We start from the raw sequence: 15,739 nt of genomic DNA, 5'->3' as shown, positions 1-15,739 counted from the left end.
AGTGCACAGAGAGATCCTTAGTTACAGAGAGATGTTTGTTTTCAGAGGTCTAAGAACTGCACTGTTCGCACCTCTTTATTAGATCCAAATGAAAATGTTGTCTTGAAAGCCTCCAAGTTCAGATTCTCAAGAAGGGCAATTAAAGGTTAATTCAAAATGCATAAATTTTTCAACTACATGTTACACAAATAACATTTTTTCCACTGTTTATATTCTTACTGAAATCTAAAAGTCAACAATGATGAAAAGACAACAAGAAACCTACACAGAGAAACTCTGCATTGCCACATGGACAACACAAGGACACCAATGACCATCACCACCTCCTTTCTACGCGGGGAGATTTTTCTGTATTTTCAGCATTCACAAATAAACCAAAGCCTGAAAATAAATACCCATCCCAGCGTGCTCCACAAGCACCCCAAAGAAGACTATCTACAAAACATACATTCAGCTGCTCCGTCATTTCCAACACCTCCAACAACTGCCACTTTTACAAGTCTGAACTTTCATAGCTGGGAAAGGTGTGTGTCTACTACAGGTTTACAGAGCAATAATGCTCATGATCTGAATACACTTTCCACTACCAAGTGCCTTTACCAAATACTGTTCTACAAATAGGAAAAACTTAAGAGACGCGTGCTAAAGAATCACTGTCAGACTCGATTCCTGGCTTCCCTACCACAGGATCACACTGTTACTTTGAAACCAACTCAAAAACAGTCATCAGAGAACAGTTTGAATACTGACAACAGAATTCTGGTCCCAACACAAATCAGTGGAAAGGAAGAATTGCACTCCTGATATATAAAACCTTGTAGAGAAGCATTATTAAACAAAGTTTCTAAGAGTCAAGAAAAACTATAAAAAAATCCTTTTAAGTCATAAAAAACATTTCAATGTGAAATTTGTAAAATACCGCCCTATTTATTCTCTAATATTTTCTAGCAACATATAACTTTATCTGTAGAAATCTGATGATTTAGAAACAGTAATTTTTCTTAAGTGTAGTTATTTTAACATTTGCCAGTTGAGCTAAAGTCTCTTTACAGAGCACAAAATTGCACACAATTTTCAACCTTTTAACTTCTGATTCTCCACATCATTGATGGTACGGCACATAACAGTCTGTAGGGGAGCCAACGCTGCTCACTGGGCTCCGGGTATTTGACTCATAAGAATTTGGAGCAATTCCAACCACACCATCATTTTGAGGAGTTTCTCCTTTCAAGAAGTCATCATCTTCATCTTCAGAAGTACCCTACGTAAATTTAAAAGCAGAAGGACACCCCAGGTCTTGATTAACATTCAGCAGAAGCAATTAATACTGAGACCAAAAAGTATACTTCTAAAAAAAACCTCTGAAATGTGGTAATAATCAAATAGCTGATCAAAATTCTATAGGAAAGTTTACAAAGCTACCAGTTAACAAAGCTGCAACAGTATAAAGTATTTTTACGTGTTATCACAGGAAGGAAAGACAACCACAACCTCTGAAGAACTCAAACAAAAACCTGACAACAGGATAGACATTGTGCAAGAAGGTGAACAGACTACACAGGAGCTTTGGCAGGACACAATGCAGGACTTGGGCTGTACCTTCAGCATGACTAGTTGGAATGGTAACAGAATTAGATGTACTCTCATTATCAAATACAGGAATTAAATCATCAAAGTAGATTACCCAGTGACATCAGTGTGTCCATATTCTGAGAGTGTTCCTAAGTACTCACAGTGGTCCAGTGCTGCCAAACTAACTCCTCTGTGGAAGAGGGGGAAAGCATTCTCAAACCAAAGATGGGTCAGTTCCTAAATTTTCCAATTTCCATCACAGTTCCCCATAACTGTTTAGTGTATTCCTATCTACTAGAAAACCTTAATCCTACATCAGAAGCAGCAGATACATTTAGCAAAGGTTTAATTGCATTTTGATCACAATTATTACCCTTTTAATGGGTTTCTTCAGATTCTCAAGATCCTCAGCACTCAGCTCTTCCCAAAACTGATACAAAGGATCAATAGTCTTCTTCGATCTGAAACAGGAATTAAAATACAGTATGAGTTAATGGATTCAGTAAAAGTCATATGTGTATGAGTGAAGCGTGACAGCGTTTTACAAACTATCAAATTAATCCCTATATAATCCCTAGTTAATCCCATGAAGAAATAACTCCATTTTGCTGACAGGTATAAATTACAATTGTTTATTTAAGGAGTTCCGATACAGTCGGTTCTCCTAATTCCTGGATGGGTATTTTTAACAGCTACACGATGCTTGCGAATAAGCACAGTTTTCTTTCAAATTTTTACAAGATGATATTATACGGCTTCTTCAATAGTTTCTAAGAGAGATCTCCATTCTGCAAAGACAGATTTTTTTTTTTAAGAGACAAAAAAAAGCCAGAATGTTGCCCTCTAACATTAAAAAGTGATTAAAGCATCATAGTGCTAGATATTTTGAAAAGCTGCAAATAATCCACTATTCAATAAAAAAGCAAGATATTTAAAAATAAGCTGAAATCTCCAATCAAGGATCAATACACTCAATGTGCAAAGAACACAAGCCAAACCAAACCAACAAAAAAATGACACACTGCCACCACAGCTGACACCAAATATGTATTAGGCCAAATTTATGGTATTTTAGAGACTGCTTAAACCAAGAAAAAACAAAAGCGCCACCAAACATATTAACTAGACCTTCCAGGAAAGTGGGTCCTGTTCCTTCTTCATTGCTGCATGTCACAGTGGGGGTAAATTTCAATTCAAACCTTTGAAACCTCTAGTTAAAATATGCAACATTAAATGTACTAAATATCAGGGAAGAAAGTGAATACAGTGAAACACCAATGGTTTCCTAGTTTTAGTTCATTGTTTTCTACAAGGCAAAACCAAGTTGATTAAACTATACCTTTTGAGTATGTAAGGATCAAAGGGGAAGAAACTGTCAAGTGGGTTAGTGCATGTCTGCACAAGGTCACCCCCAGTGCCGCTCCGAACAACTGGTATAAACTGCCTATTGTTCCTCTCAATAATTGTGTAGCAGAACACCAACTGGTACTTCCTTTAAAAAGGTAAACAAGAAAAGGTAAGCATTTCTAGCAAACAGAAATCGAGAATTACAGATGATATTAAAAAAAAGAAGTTAATTTTTAACAAACTTCACTTCTATCTTCCATTTTTAATTTATATCAGTTTTCAAGATAGTCACAAGGTAAGGAGTCTTATTCTCTTGCTCTGCACTCCTATAAACTTCACTCCAAGCAGAACCACATTGGCTCCAGCACAAAGTAATTTCACAGTACTGTCGGATGTCATTAAAACTGAACCAGAAATAAACTTACCCCGTTTAGAATACGAGCAGTGTTATAGGAGTTGCCTTGGATAATGCTCAATACTGTGCCTAACAAAACCCATGATCTAAGTACTGTTAAGTACTGTGCTGGTTTTAGTTACAGACAAGTATCTGTACCAAGCTGAAACTGAAATAAATGAGTAGGTACCTGGTAATGGCAGCAAACAAGTTCACAACAGAGGGTATACAAATCTTCAGAGGGTTTAGCTGGCACATGACTATGCGCTCAAAATTTAAACTCTGCAGATATGCCAGACCTTCAAAATAAGAATAATACAGGTTATATGTTATATAAGCCTAACTTAGTTTCTAAGAATTTCCAGTTTGACTGGCCTGCACTCTGCACAACATCACGGAAGCCCAATCAAGGGTGCTCTCTTAGAGCAGAGATCTAGCCCACAGCTTGTTCAGCAGAAAAGCTACTCTAAATAATGGTAACCTCCCACAGTCGAGGGATCCTTCTAACGCAGACACTACACTTAAAGACCCACAGGAGGGACTGTCAGAGGCATACAGTCATCAAGACAGACTATTCCTTGAAGCCCACACTAGTTTTACATAGCTGGAATTCAAAGACACTCAGTAAGCCAAGCCAGAAATCAACGTTGAGGAGTTATCGGCATTGTTTTCAATAGTGGGGGAAAAAAGATTATTTAGCTTGGCAGCCCAGCAGGTGTACAAGCCATCTCATTTTATTTAGAGCAGAACAACAGAACCTTGCCATCACATACTTGACTGAATTGACCACTACAAAACACCTAAACAGTAAAACTTGCAGAAGAATCCCCATAACATTCAAATTCAATACACTCACCTTTCCTTAAGTTTCCATCCAAAAGTTGCTTATGACGGAAAATAAGTGTATAGAACACTGCTTGACACGTAGAATAAAATGGCGCATGGAGAGCTACGTCACAGTAAGCATTAGCCCCTGTATCCTGATTATCAATGTATTTATGCAACCAGTTCACCAGAAGATCCAGGCAGGCTTTCACTGTACTGTAATGGAGGAAAAAAAAATGTAAAAATAGCACCTGAAATGGTGTAGAAATTAAATAAGTATTCAAGGATCTCAGTGGTTATGAAAATAACAGTAAGAAAATCTCATTGTAAAAAAGGAGTTTCTGTTATGAGGTCTCCCCTCTATCTCAGCACAAAATGAATCGGTGTATCAGCTCTGAAAACCCCAATCAGTGAAAGCACAAGATGCCAGAAGAGATGCATCCATGAATGCATGTTGCGTGCGATACACACACTAAACAATTAGAATTCTGGGCTACATGTAGTACAAAGAGATGCCCTCCCACATCCAGCAAGTAGTTCCAATATCAAATTAAGGCCAACATTAATATTACAGAGCCTGCCCTAAACAGCATAAAAATATAGAGTACGTATGTAAACAAGAAGGCATTTTCACCCATTTGCTAAAGTATTTCAACCCACCTGTATCAAAATACTTGAACGCTTGACTTCCCTGCCTCAGAGTCAACATAAAATGCCTTACAGGGGGCATTAAAAATATCTGCTTCTGAACACCAGATGTATGGGGCATCCATGACTCCATCTGAAGTCAACATAACCTACTCATGCTCAGCATTTCCTGGTAAGTGAAGCCTTAAACAGCAAGTCACGAATCCCAGCAATCATTAGTTTGCATTCTAGAAGTGCAAAACCTCCCTGGAAATTTCAAGACAGCATTGAAACAGTACTGCAGAGAGGACAAACAAGGCTAATTGATACAGGGTTACTAGGAATAGAAAACAAACACTGTGTGTGTGTGTTCCATGAATTCTGTACTTAACCTCAGCAATCATAAATTTATTCTACTTATATATCAAAACAACTTACACAACTGGAATAAATTTAGCTCTTGCCAAGAAGCTGCCAATATAACTCGCAGCAGTCTGCCTGATGACTGAAGGATTGTTTGGATCCTGCAGTTTTTTCCAAAGATGGTCTAAAAATGCCTCAGCCAAACCCTGGAAACGAGAGACACAAATCATGAGTGGCAATGCTGTTGACACTGTTGGAAGTATTAGATTACTAATACACAAATCCCACAATTTCTATCACCAAACCATTAAAAAAAAATCTACCTATAACTGCAATAAATAACTACTCCTCCACATGATGTAAGAGTGCTCTTTTCTGTGTCTTTTTCTATACTCAGTTATAAAAAGTAAATGGAACCAGAAGTCTAGGGAAGAGTCAGGAACAGATACAGAAGTGTTTAAAAACAAGAGTGATACGGAGGCAAACATGAAGTGACCATTCACTGTCTCTTGCAGCAGGACAGGGGCATCCAATGAAAACAGCAGAATTTAGAACAGTGGAATTTGGAGGAAAAAAACCCAATTTTTCACTTTAAATGGTTTTATTGTGGAACTTTTTGTCACGGAAGTTCATGATGCCAAAAATTCATATCAGTACGAAAAGCATAATGTCACAACATATTTTCTCCTTGGATCTGTCCATGAGAGGCTGTTACCATGAGAGATCACTTGGGCTGCAGCTGGCAGCTGAAAGGGTTCTCTAGCAAAGTACCACAACATACTTGCCCCATTCTGATGTTCTTTCCAAACCATCTACTATTCACCACTGCCACAGACAGGACATTAGTTTAACTGGATCTTTAGCTACTCTTATGCAAAAAGTACGCACGTTCTTATTTATATGTGTTAAGGGAAAGAACAATGGTTGCTTGAGGGACATGGGAAAATGGGGGAGGAGGAGAAACAAAACAGCAGACCCAAAATTCAAATTGAAGAGCTAACACAGACGCCATCTTTAAGATAGTTTTAGGATACTGAAGAACTTGCTGGAGCACTGTGTCTCAGGTTCATGAGCTGAACCGGGTCTTGTAAAAGAGACCTGTTAACCAAGTTTTTCACATTAGCTTAGATTCCACCTGTTTGCAGTTTATGAACAACACATGAAGAGCAACGACATAAATAAAAACTTGAGGAAAGGAATAACAGAGAAGGAAAAGAAAGCAAAGATACTAATGAATCCTGACACACTACTGCCAGATTAGAATTACAGTAGGAAACCACTATTTTTTGGTAAAACAAAAAGCCAAAACAAAGACGCAGAAATAACAGGAGACACTGCATTTTAAAAACAGCTCCTACTCACCAATTTAAAGCTACAGATGTAAAACATGAAATACTGTACATGACATGAAGCATGGGTTGGTAAAATGAGGTTGTCAAAAACAGAAACCAGATCCCGATACAAATCCTTTGTGCTGTTAATATCAAGCTTGCCTACAAAACAAAAAAAAAAACAAACCAGAACAAAATGAGCCATTTCAGGTTTTGCAGGATGAGGCCAGGAAAAAAAAATTTCGCATTTATACCTTTCTAAACCACTAAGAAAGATGTAAGGAAATACTGTCAAGATGACTTCTAGGCTTATCTGAAATCTAAAATATTTATAGTGAGACTTTCCAGGACTTCAGTTCTACTGTGTTTACAGTGGTGTATACGGAGAACACCTCTGTGTGTGCACACACATGTATAAAACTGGTAGACAGACAAAGTTTGCAATAATGTGTTAATTCAGAAGAACCAGAAGAAAACACTTAAGAAATAAGATACCTGACTTACATGAAGAAGATACAGCAAAATGGTTTCTAAATATTCTGTTTTAAATATACAAGTCTAAGAAATTCAAACTCTTAATAAATGCCAGTGTAAGAAATATCTTCCAGGTTTTTCCCTGTAACACAAAGCCCTGCTGTAGCAATTCCACTAGAGAGACATAGCTGGTTGTTTTAATCTACTTCCAGTCCTTCTGACATTGAAGATTCATAATTCTAATACTTAAAGAAATACAGTAGAGCAAATGATAAAACACTGTGATTAATCAGAAAGTATTTCTAATCCTCTGAATTTTTTTAGAACAAAATCTGTTTACCCCTATACACTGTGATGCCACAATTTGGACATAGTGTCACTTTTACATAATCAGAATGTCTCCAACTGAAGATTAAACTTCAAAGTCATAAAGGTACCTTTGCATCCTCTGCCAGCAGCACCGGGCAGAGGCAGGAATGCAGACTACAGCCTGCTGCTGGCAGAATTCTGCTGCTGAAGGACAAGGGCTCAACTCTGCATCAGCAGAAAGCAAAAATTCCTCTTATTTGCTTATGTGTAGGCAAAATAACAAATGAGGTTGCATTTCAAGTGTTCTTACCATCCACGTGGCAAACATCTTTAATATAGGAAAACAGGATGGTCATCAAAATATCAAGGCGCTCTGCAAGCGGATGGGCCATTCTCTCACGACGGGAAGAGACAACTTTGTTTCCTTTTCTTTCTTCATCTTCCTCCTGGTAGACAAAACGGCAGTCATGCAGCTTCTATTGACACAACATTAAAGACAGCAATTACAGGACAAGTGAAACTGAATTTCTCTTTCAGTGATATGCTAAAGTTTTGTCCTTTTTAAAGAAAAAAAAAAACCGGATTTAATTACACAGCTTAGTTAACAAAAATTTGCTCACACTAAGCCAACTACCATGAATAATTAGCTTTATGTTTAGCTGCTTGTGTTTTCACATAGCAAAATGGATTCACTGCACGTACACTGGGCATGAATAGAGTCCACACCCGGAGGACACATTAATCACTTGGCAGCATTTCAGGCTTCAAAAGCTACGTGCAATGCAGTAATGACAAAGCAATAATGTACTCCTACACTGCCACGGCCACCTCAAAAGTGAAAACTTTACTAAAATAACTGTTAGTAGAACAAGAAAGCCAACCATGTCAAAAAGTCCCTCCTCTGTAGATTTTTCCTCAATGTCAGAGTTATTAGCAGCTTCTTCAGCGTCTTCAATATCTTGCTGTGGAGTACTAACCTACAGTTGCAAACAAGAAATTAATTTTTTTATAAGACCTTTACAAAACATTTTAATTATGTAAGAAACAACATAAGTAATTTCTAGACTAGATTTTGTCCTTAACAAACATTTTAAAAAGAAATTATATGTATGTAATACACAAACACACACTCCAAACTGCCTGCAACTACCTCTACAATATAAGCTATAAGCTATCCCCAGACTGTTGCATCCTGAGTTTCTCCAAATAAAAAGCCTTAATCATTTACAATGCTACCTCTCCTCTCTTTTTTAAGACTGTAAGCCCTTCTACTTCAAAGAGATGATAAAGCAGAACAACTACATGTAGATAAGCACATTCCCTGCACTTCAGCGGATCACCACCAGAAGTTATTTTGATTCTAGCACAGAGATTCCATGCACGGTATGTCCATGCATGTCACACAGTTACCCTCCCATGTGAGAACATCTTAAGACTGGGAATGGAGTGTAAATTTGGTTGGTTTTATACTGATGATCATGAGCACTATTGCAACATATTTTTTGTTGACTTTAGCACTGAAGCATAATTTCCTATTCTGTGTATTTTAACACCAAGATTCCTTAAAAGGTGATACAGAACAAACTTACATCCAACTTTAACAGCTTTTCAATAATAAGCTCCAGAATCTGAAGCCTCAGAGTTGGAAGGTACACTGTAACTCGTAGCAGGTTATGAACATAACATTCCTGTAACACAAAATTAACGTATCTATAATAATGTTAACAGAAAGTGTAATTTCTGCCAAGGATCTTAATTTGTCATCTAAAGAGCCAGAAACAGGTTTTAACAGATTGCATTCAATCTAGAATAAATTAATGTATAAGTCAAACACCAGCTTTTAATTGTTAAGATGTGTTATCATTCACTTCCCAATCTACTATTTCCATGCAAATTTTTCCAACTCTATCTGAACAGAATGAATATAAAAAATTATATTCCATCAGAAAAGTTACACATTTCATAGGAATTTATACCTAAACTTCCTCTAGGAAAACAAAAACAACAAACATGCATCTAGAACCAGCTCTAGTACAACTGTTTAAAGTGAGATAGAATACATCTCTATTTCAGGTTATTATAATATACCAACAACAAAGCTGAATTCCACAGCTAAGTCTCCTCAGAGTCTTTCTGGTTATAATTCAAACAGGTTAGCAGACAAGTTCTGTGAGTGCGAATGTTCCCACCCACATATGCACACGTGTGTACAAAAGACAACACTGCAACTTACATGTAGCACAAGTGCCAAATTTAGGCACACCACAGTCTCTCTGTGAATACGCATTATTCACACATATGATTTTTCCACAGGCCACCTAGCTCGCTCAGTATATAAAAGTAATAGAGCTAGTTTAGTAAGAATGTATAAATTGGAAATATTTAACAATGCATGGACCATATTTTTATTACACTTCATTCAAACCTTGACTTGAAAACACAGGTATGAATTTCTTCATGACTTGCTCCTCACCAAACTGCTAAATAAATAAGTCTTCTCCTAACACCATGTAAGAGCTATTAGCCTCTTCATTTACAGATAGGGAACTGATGCCCAAAGTTACTTGGATTTAAAAGAAAAAAAAAAAAACACAACAAAAACCTAGCAAGGCACACAACTTCAGTGTTTTTCCGTACTTGACGAGTTCAAAACACAGCTCCACCTGAACTTGGCTTTCGGAGCAGGGCTCTGCCTTCCTGTAAAATACAGTGCCAACATACCAAGTTGGAACAAGTAAATATAAAGATCACACTAGAGCCACAAGATGTAAAAAGCTTCCAGCTTGTTTTTTACCACAGAAGCACTCTAACAAACATCTAATGAAACAATTTAACACCTTACGCTACCAGCAACTTGGATTTCACTTATAATGTCCATTGCTTTCTGTCTGCTTATCAAATCCCCTTTGCAATTCTGACAACAAACGAGACTGTCTTCTTACTGCACAACCCTGAGATTCATCATCAAAAAGGTCCATCTTGTGCACTGATTAAGAAAGCAATCCTGTGGAAAAGATATGCAGTCATGTCATTAAAGACTAGCATAATGCCTATGCACAAGGAACTTTAGTGCAAGGTTGACTAAGCATACTTAAGAGACACACCCATATATATAAAAATAACAAGAATACACTAAAAAAACCAGCTTTCAATGCCACCATCAGTTGTCATACTCCAGACTGTATTTATACATTAAAAAACAAGCAAACAAATAAACAAAAATATTCACAGCTCTTACCAGAGTTCTTTCTGATTTATTAATGAAAGGAAAGTTCTCCACAAGTATTGGCATGAGAAATTGTGGTGTCCTGCCATTTAAAACAAAACAGAAAAATACAAACCCAAAAGTTTATTTTAGATTATTATCACAAAGGCACATATTGAAGTTCCAGCACTCTAAAGACAGATTAGAATAAGCTTATTTCACAGTAACTTTACTTCAAGGTAAGCAATTGTATACAATTTGGTTTTGCAAGCATCACCAAACCGATAATAAGCAGCAAACTTTCCCTGTGGACTTGCTAGAAGCCACTTCAAATAAGTTGGTATAAACACAACTTTCCCTACCTCGTATTTCCATTAACAGGATTTTCAGTTGCTGATGCTTATAGAAATTTTGTAATGACTGGACACAGCTACCGCATATTAGGAAGAATCATGCAATGAAACTATTATACTTCCAATTAAGAGGAAAAAAAAATCATCAGTTTACAAGTTTTAAATCTGCAAGGAAAGGGCATATAAGACCATGGGATTATACACTTACGAAGGAACATATCTGGCAACAGTTTGCAATGCTCTGTGGCATGTATTGAAGTTTTCAGGAAGGTCTAGAGAAAGAAAAAAGTAGTCTTATGCATCTGGTTACAGAAAACTAAATCAGGAAGCAGCAAAAACAGTTCACACCCATTAAACATTTCAGAGATTCCCTGGAAAATTGCATTTGTCAAAATGCTTTTGATGGTTTTTTTTGTTCAGGAGTTTGGGTTTTTTTGGTTCGTTTTTGTTTTTTGGGGTTTTTTTTTAAGTTGAACTGCCTTACTATCAAAATAAGTGTGAAAAATAGTTCCAAATCACAGAATCACAGAATGTTCTGGGTTGGAAAAGACCTTAAAGATCATCCAGGTCAAACCCCCTCACCATTCCACTGGATCAGGTTGCTCAAAGCCTCATTAAACCTGGCCTTGAACACCTTCAGGGATGGAGCAGCCAAGACTTTCCTGAGCAACCTGTGACTCAGAACCCACACAGTAAAAAATTTCTCCCTAATACTTAATCTGAATTTCCCTTTTCAGTTTAAAGCCATTCCCCCTCACCCTATCCTGACAGACCCTTGTTAAATGTCCTTCCCCAGCTTTCCTGTAGGCCCATTTAAGTACCAGCAGGCTGCTGTAAGGTCTCCCCAGAGCCTCTTCTTCTCCAGGCTAAACCAGCCCAACTCTCTCAAACTGTCCTCAGACAGGAGGTGGAGGTGCTCCAATTTAATAACTTTCATGGCGTTCCAATCAATAAACTCTGATTGTGCTGCCAGCCTAAGGCCAGGTATTGTTGTTATATGCTCTCATATTGAATGCCAAACTTGGAAATTCAAAATTTATCCCACAATATACAAATATTTAGAAGATAAGTTAAATCCAAGTCTGTAACTAGATAAAACCTATTGAGAGATTGTGCTTCATGTTCACACGAGTCAAACATACAGCTAATTGGCCTTCTACAGCAGGTATTTTTGTCCAGAGCCACAAATAAAGAGCAGAGCAGTTGGGTGATCACAAGCAGAACTGAACTTTTTTCCAGCATTAAAGATAAGAAAACATTAAATCCCTGTCCGACATTTACCTGTCTGCTTGCCTAATCAATAAACACAGTAAATATGCAGCATTTTTCTTATAAACAGCAATTGTACTTGAGATTACCACAGGCAGACAACAAAACAGACTCAAGTATCCCCCAAACTAATTATTTTTATTGAGGCAAACAAAATGGAAAACAGACCAACTCCTAACTTCTCTATGGCTTCGAAACAATCTAGGACTAGGAATGTTTTCCAATACAGTCTTATTCCTATAGATACCACACCAACAGGAATATTTTCGAAGTAACAAGGAGTGGGTCACCGTGCCACTGAATAGAGTACAAGAAAGTTTCTCACTTGGGAATTTAAGTATGTTCTGTTTCTTAATGTTTCACATTAACTCAGCTAAATCAACTTGGTAAAAAATGAGCAACGTGCACTGTGTGCATAGCTTCAGTAAAGGTATTACAACAGCATGTCTATCTTAGGCCATGCCTCCTTTATACTCACTTTCATCATCATCGTCAGAATCTGAAATATCCACATCATCTTCTCTGATGGTTATTCGAGCTAGCAAAAAGTGAGAACAATTTACCAAAAATGTACAAATCATACAGGTAAAAGTTTCAATGACAAATTGGAGAGGAGTCTTTATCAGGACTAAAGCATCAAAATTATCCACAAGACTTTCTAAAACAAGAAGCAGCACATCAAAAGGACTGTTTCACAGAACCAGGAGGTTCGTGAGACCATCCAACCTAATCCTCACTGCACCTTTTGGTTTTTAGTAATGACAACATCACACAGTTCATCCCTCTCTGAGATGTCTGCATAAATGGAATCTGTATTTACCACTAGAATATGCTTTCTAAAATCGAGGTATGGAAAACTACCTGTATCACAATTCAATCACTGAAGTTAAAGAAATGATCAACAGCGGAAAAAAAACCAACCCAATAATTAACTGTGTCAAGCATTACATTTATATGGAGTTCATCTAGGAAAGACATTTTGGTGAACAAACAAATAAGACTCAAGTAACTTACGGGGGACAAACTGTGATACGATCATGCGGAGGCACGGCCTGAGATGGACAGTCTGCGCTGACACTAGATTGCCAAGAAAACCCAGATATTCTTCCACCACTTCTCGGCTTCTTCGCAACCACGGCAGTTTCTGAAAGTAAGCAAAGACCAAGATGTCACAGAAAGATGCTTTGAGTACTAAACTCTTAATCTTCCCATGTAACAAACAGATACTTACCAGCAAAATGCTGACCAGCTGTTCAAGTTCTTTGGTCAAATATGCAACAGAAGCTCGAAATTCATGCAGCCAATTAATGATCTGGGCATCCTTAAAATAAGCAGAAAAAATTGATAGCTATTCCAATAAACAGTATTACCTATTATTAGAGAATAACAAAATCCTTAAAATAAGAAGTCATATTTTAAGATGGTAAATAAAATCATTTTCACATTAAAGAATTTAGAGAAGTTTGTATCTTCACCAATGAAAACTCTTGAATGCAAGAATAAATGCGTACCACCTCCTGAACCAAGAGCCTGCCTGTAAGGCTCCAGTTACAGTGTTACAGGGTGAGCAAGGCATGCAAACCTCACTCAGAACATATTTAAATGAAATGGCATTCAATCTTAATTCTCTTCTATTTCTGCATTAGTTTAAGCAAAGAACATTCAAGTCTGTAACAGCAGTAAATCTACACAGAAAATTTTACACTGATTTTGCCTGCACACTCCAGAAGGGCTGCTAAAAACAAAGCATTTTACAAAATGTCCTCTTTAAAGAGAAAAGCAACCCAATACAGCACTACGCATCCTGCAGCGTTCTTCTCACAGCTTCAGCGTTTAATTAAAAGGGGAAAAAAAAAAGAAAAAAAAAAAGAAAAAAAATAGGGAAAAGAAATACAGCAATGTGGTGTGTACTCACAGGTATACAGAAGAGCTGTGAAAAGATATGTCTGGATACAAATACTACATACATGTTTATCTTATTGCTTAATTAAATAAGGTTTTACTTAGGAGAGGTAAAAACTCATGCAATTTAAAGGCTATGAAAGCCAGAAACTATGGTTTGATCTACAGAGGTAATCTGTAAAGACACCATCTTTCTAGGTCATTAATAGTTGTCTGGAACAAAAACGGACCCCATCACAAAGCAAGAAGTTCCTCACTCTAGAGCAAAGAGCCCGTAAGCGTAAGACAGCAAGATTCTGCATATAAGATACATATGTGCATACACACACAACTGCTTTTTTTTCTCTTTTAATTTAGGGTTTTAATTCTGACAGTTTCCAACAAGCAAAAAGCTGTTAAATGCAGCTCAACATGTAAAGCAGAGCACTTGGGTAAGCACCAGAATGACTTTTCTGACAATTATGCTCAGACAGCCCAGCCTTAAATCATCAGAGCCCTTGCTGCTGCGACTCTTACCTTTATGTCTGGATCTGACAGCTGATGCTTTAACAACTCAAACTCTGTGGTCTCACCCTAGCAGGGGAAAGAAAAATAATTAAGTCATGTTTTCTCCAGCAAAAAATACATATTCCATCAACGTATCTGCACAGCATAATATTGCTTAACAGTAACGCTAAGAACACGAGTGAGAAAGCTCAGAGTAGGCTGGAGCAGCGATAGCGGGGAGAGGCCGACCGCAGCCGTGGGGTCACCCAGAGCTGCTGCCCCACAGACGTAGCTGCAATCGCTCTGCAGCCTCTGGTGCAGCCAGCCTGCCGAGGGCTCCGCTGGGGTGACTCACAGGGGAAATCTGCTGGCTTGCACCACTCTGCACAGCGCACGGCGCCTCGCATGAGATGAAAGGCACCTGCACGCTCACATGACAGCCCACACCGAGCACCTGCAGCCCAGCTGCAGCAGAGCCCGAGCACAGACAAGGAGCGGGAGCCAGACTGCGCTCATGATACAAGAGATTACTATTATAAAAAGTGGAACATTGTTGATTTAAACTAAAGTTTCATCCAAGTAATTGAATTTTTGGAAAGTCAGAGAGAATGCCCCTCTGAGGGCACGCTTTTCTCCCCCAAGTGTTTTTTCCAGACACTGTTCATCCTTAGGAGACGACAACATCTTGTGTTCAGTGCGATCTGTGCTGAACAGGTGTCTCCCCTGTAGTCACCTGTTCGCAGCCTTTCCTATCTCAAAGGGAAGGTCCGAGAGCTGGAGCCAACTCCAGCAAAAGACCTGGCTGCTGCAAAGTGCATAATAACACCGAAAATAACAGAATGCGTGTAAGATTCCTGGGAGAGTTTATCCCTACGGGTGAGAGCGTGAGACACCGCCCCAAGCCCCCGTCGCGCTGCGCACTGGTCTGACGCCCCCCTGACCGCTGGGGACGGCTCCCCGCAAGGCCCAGGCCGCATCGAGACGCTCGCTCTCTAGCCTCCAGAGCGAGTCCTGCAGAGGCGACTCGCCGGCGCCCTCGGCACGGCTCACCTTGCCGTACTTGAGCAGGATGTCCGCCAGGGCGCCCCCGAACCGCACCGTCTTCCTCGGCGGGGAGCTGAGGAACTCGTCCCCGCCCGGCATCGCGCCGGAGCCCTCAGCGGCCGCGCAGGAGCCGCCCCGCGGCCCGCGCTGCCGCATGCCGCGCCCGCCCGGAAGGAGCGGCCCCCGCGCCGGAAGCGCCGCCGTCGCACCATAGAGAGGCGCGGCTGGAAGGGCTGCG

The 15,739-nt window shown here is 38.9% G+C and overlaps 1 protein-coding gene across 1 annotated transcript; it reads right to left on the bottom strand.

Annotated features, from left to right (window-relative positions):
* Positions 1-150: 150 nt before the first annotated feature.
* Positions 151-15,640, bottom strand: RRN3 (RRN3 homolog, RNA polymerase I transcription factor). The gene is made up of 17 exons (XM_069870347.1): positions 15,508-15,640; positions 14,488-14,544; positions 13,301-13,390; positions 13,084-13,213; positions 12,548-12,607; positions 11,009-11,072; positions 10,481-10,550; positions 8,832-8,930; positions 8,124-8,219; positions 7,553-7,688; positions 6,491-6,621; positions 5,204-5,334; positions 4,170-4,354; positions 3,504-3,612; positions 2,912-3,064; positions 1,946-2,033; positions 151-1,261 (listed from the first exon to the last, which is right to left on the bottom strand). The coding sequence occupies exons 1-17, from the start codon at positions 15,598-15,600 to the stop codon at positions 1,103-1,105; spliced, it is 1,851 nt and encodes a 616-aa protein (XP_069726448.1). The 5' UTR covers positions 15,601-15,640; the 3' UTR covers positions 151-1,102.
* Positions 15,641-15,739: the final 99 nt, after the last annotated feature.

The sequence above is a fragment of the Phaenicophaeus curvirostris genome, chromosome 16, assembly GCF_032191515.1.
Source record: "Phaenicophaeus curvirostris isolate KB17595 chromosome 16, BPBGC_Pcur_1.0, whole genome shotgun sequence".
Taxonomy (NCBI): domain Eukaryota; kingdom Metazoa; phylum Chordata; class Aves; order Cuculiformes; family Cuculidae; genus Phaenicophaeus; species Phaenicophaeus curvirostris.
This window is presented reverse-complemented; position numbering and strand designations above follow the sequence as displayed.

Bases quoted from the DNA above. Each gene is read 5' to 3' on its own strand.
- RRN3 (XM_069870347.1), bottom strand. From the start codon at position 15,600: ATGCCGGGCGGGGACGAGTTCCTCAGCTCCCCGCCGAGGAAGACGGTG. The intron at 14,545-15,507 runs GTGAGCCGTGCC...TTCCCCTGCTAG, and splicing joins TCCTGCTCAAGTACGGCAAG to GGTGAGACCACAGAGTTTGA. The intron at 5,335-6,490 runs GTGAGTAGGAGC...TCTCGTTTCCAG, and splicing joins ACATCTGTAGCTTTAAATTG to GGTTTGGCTGAGGCATTTTT.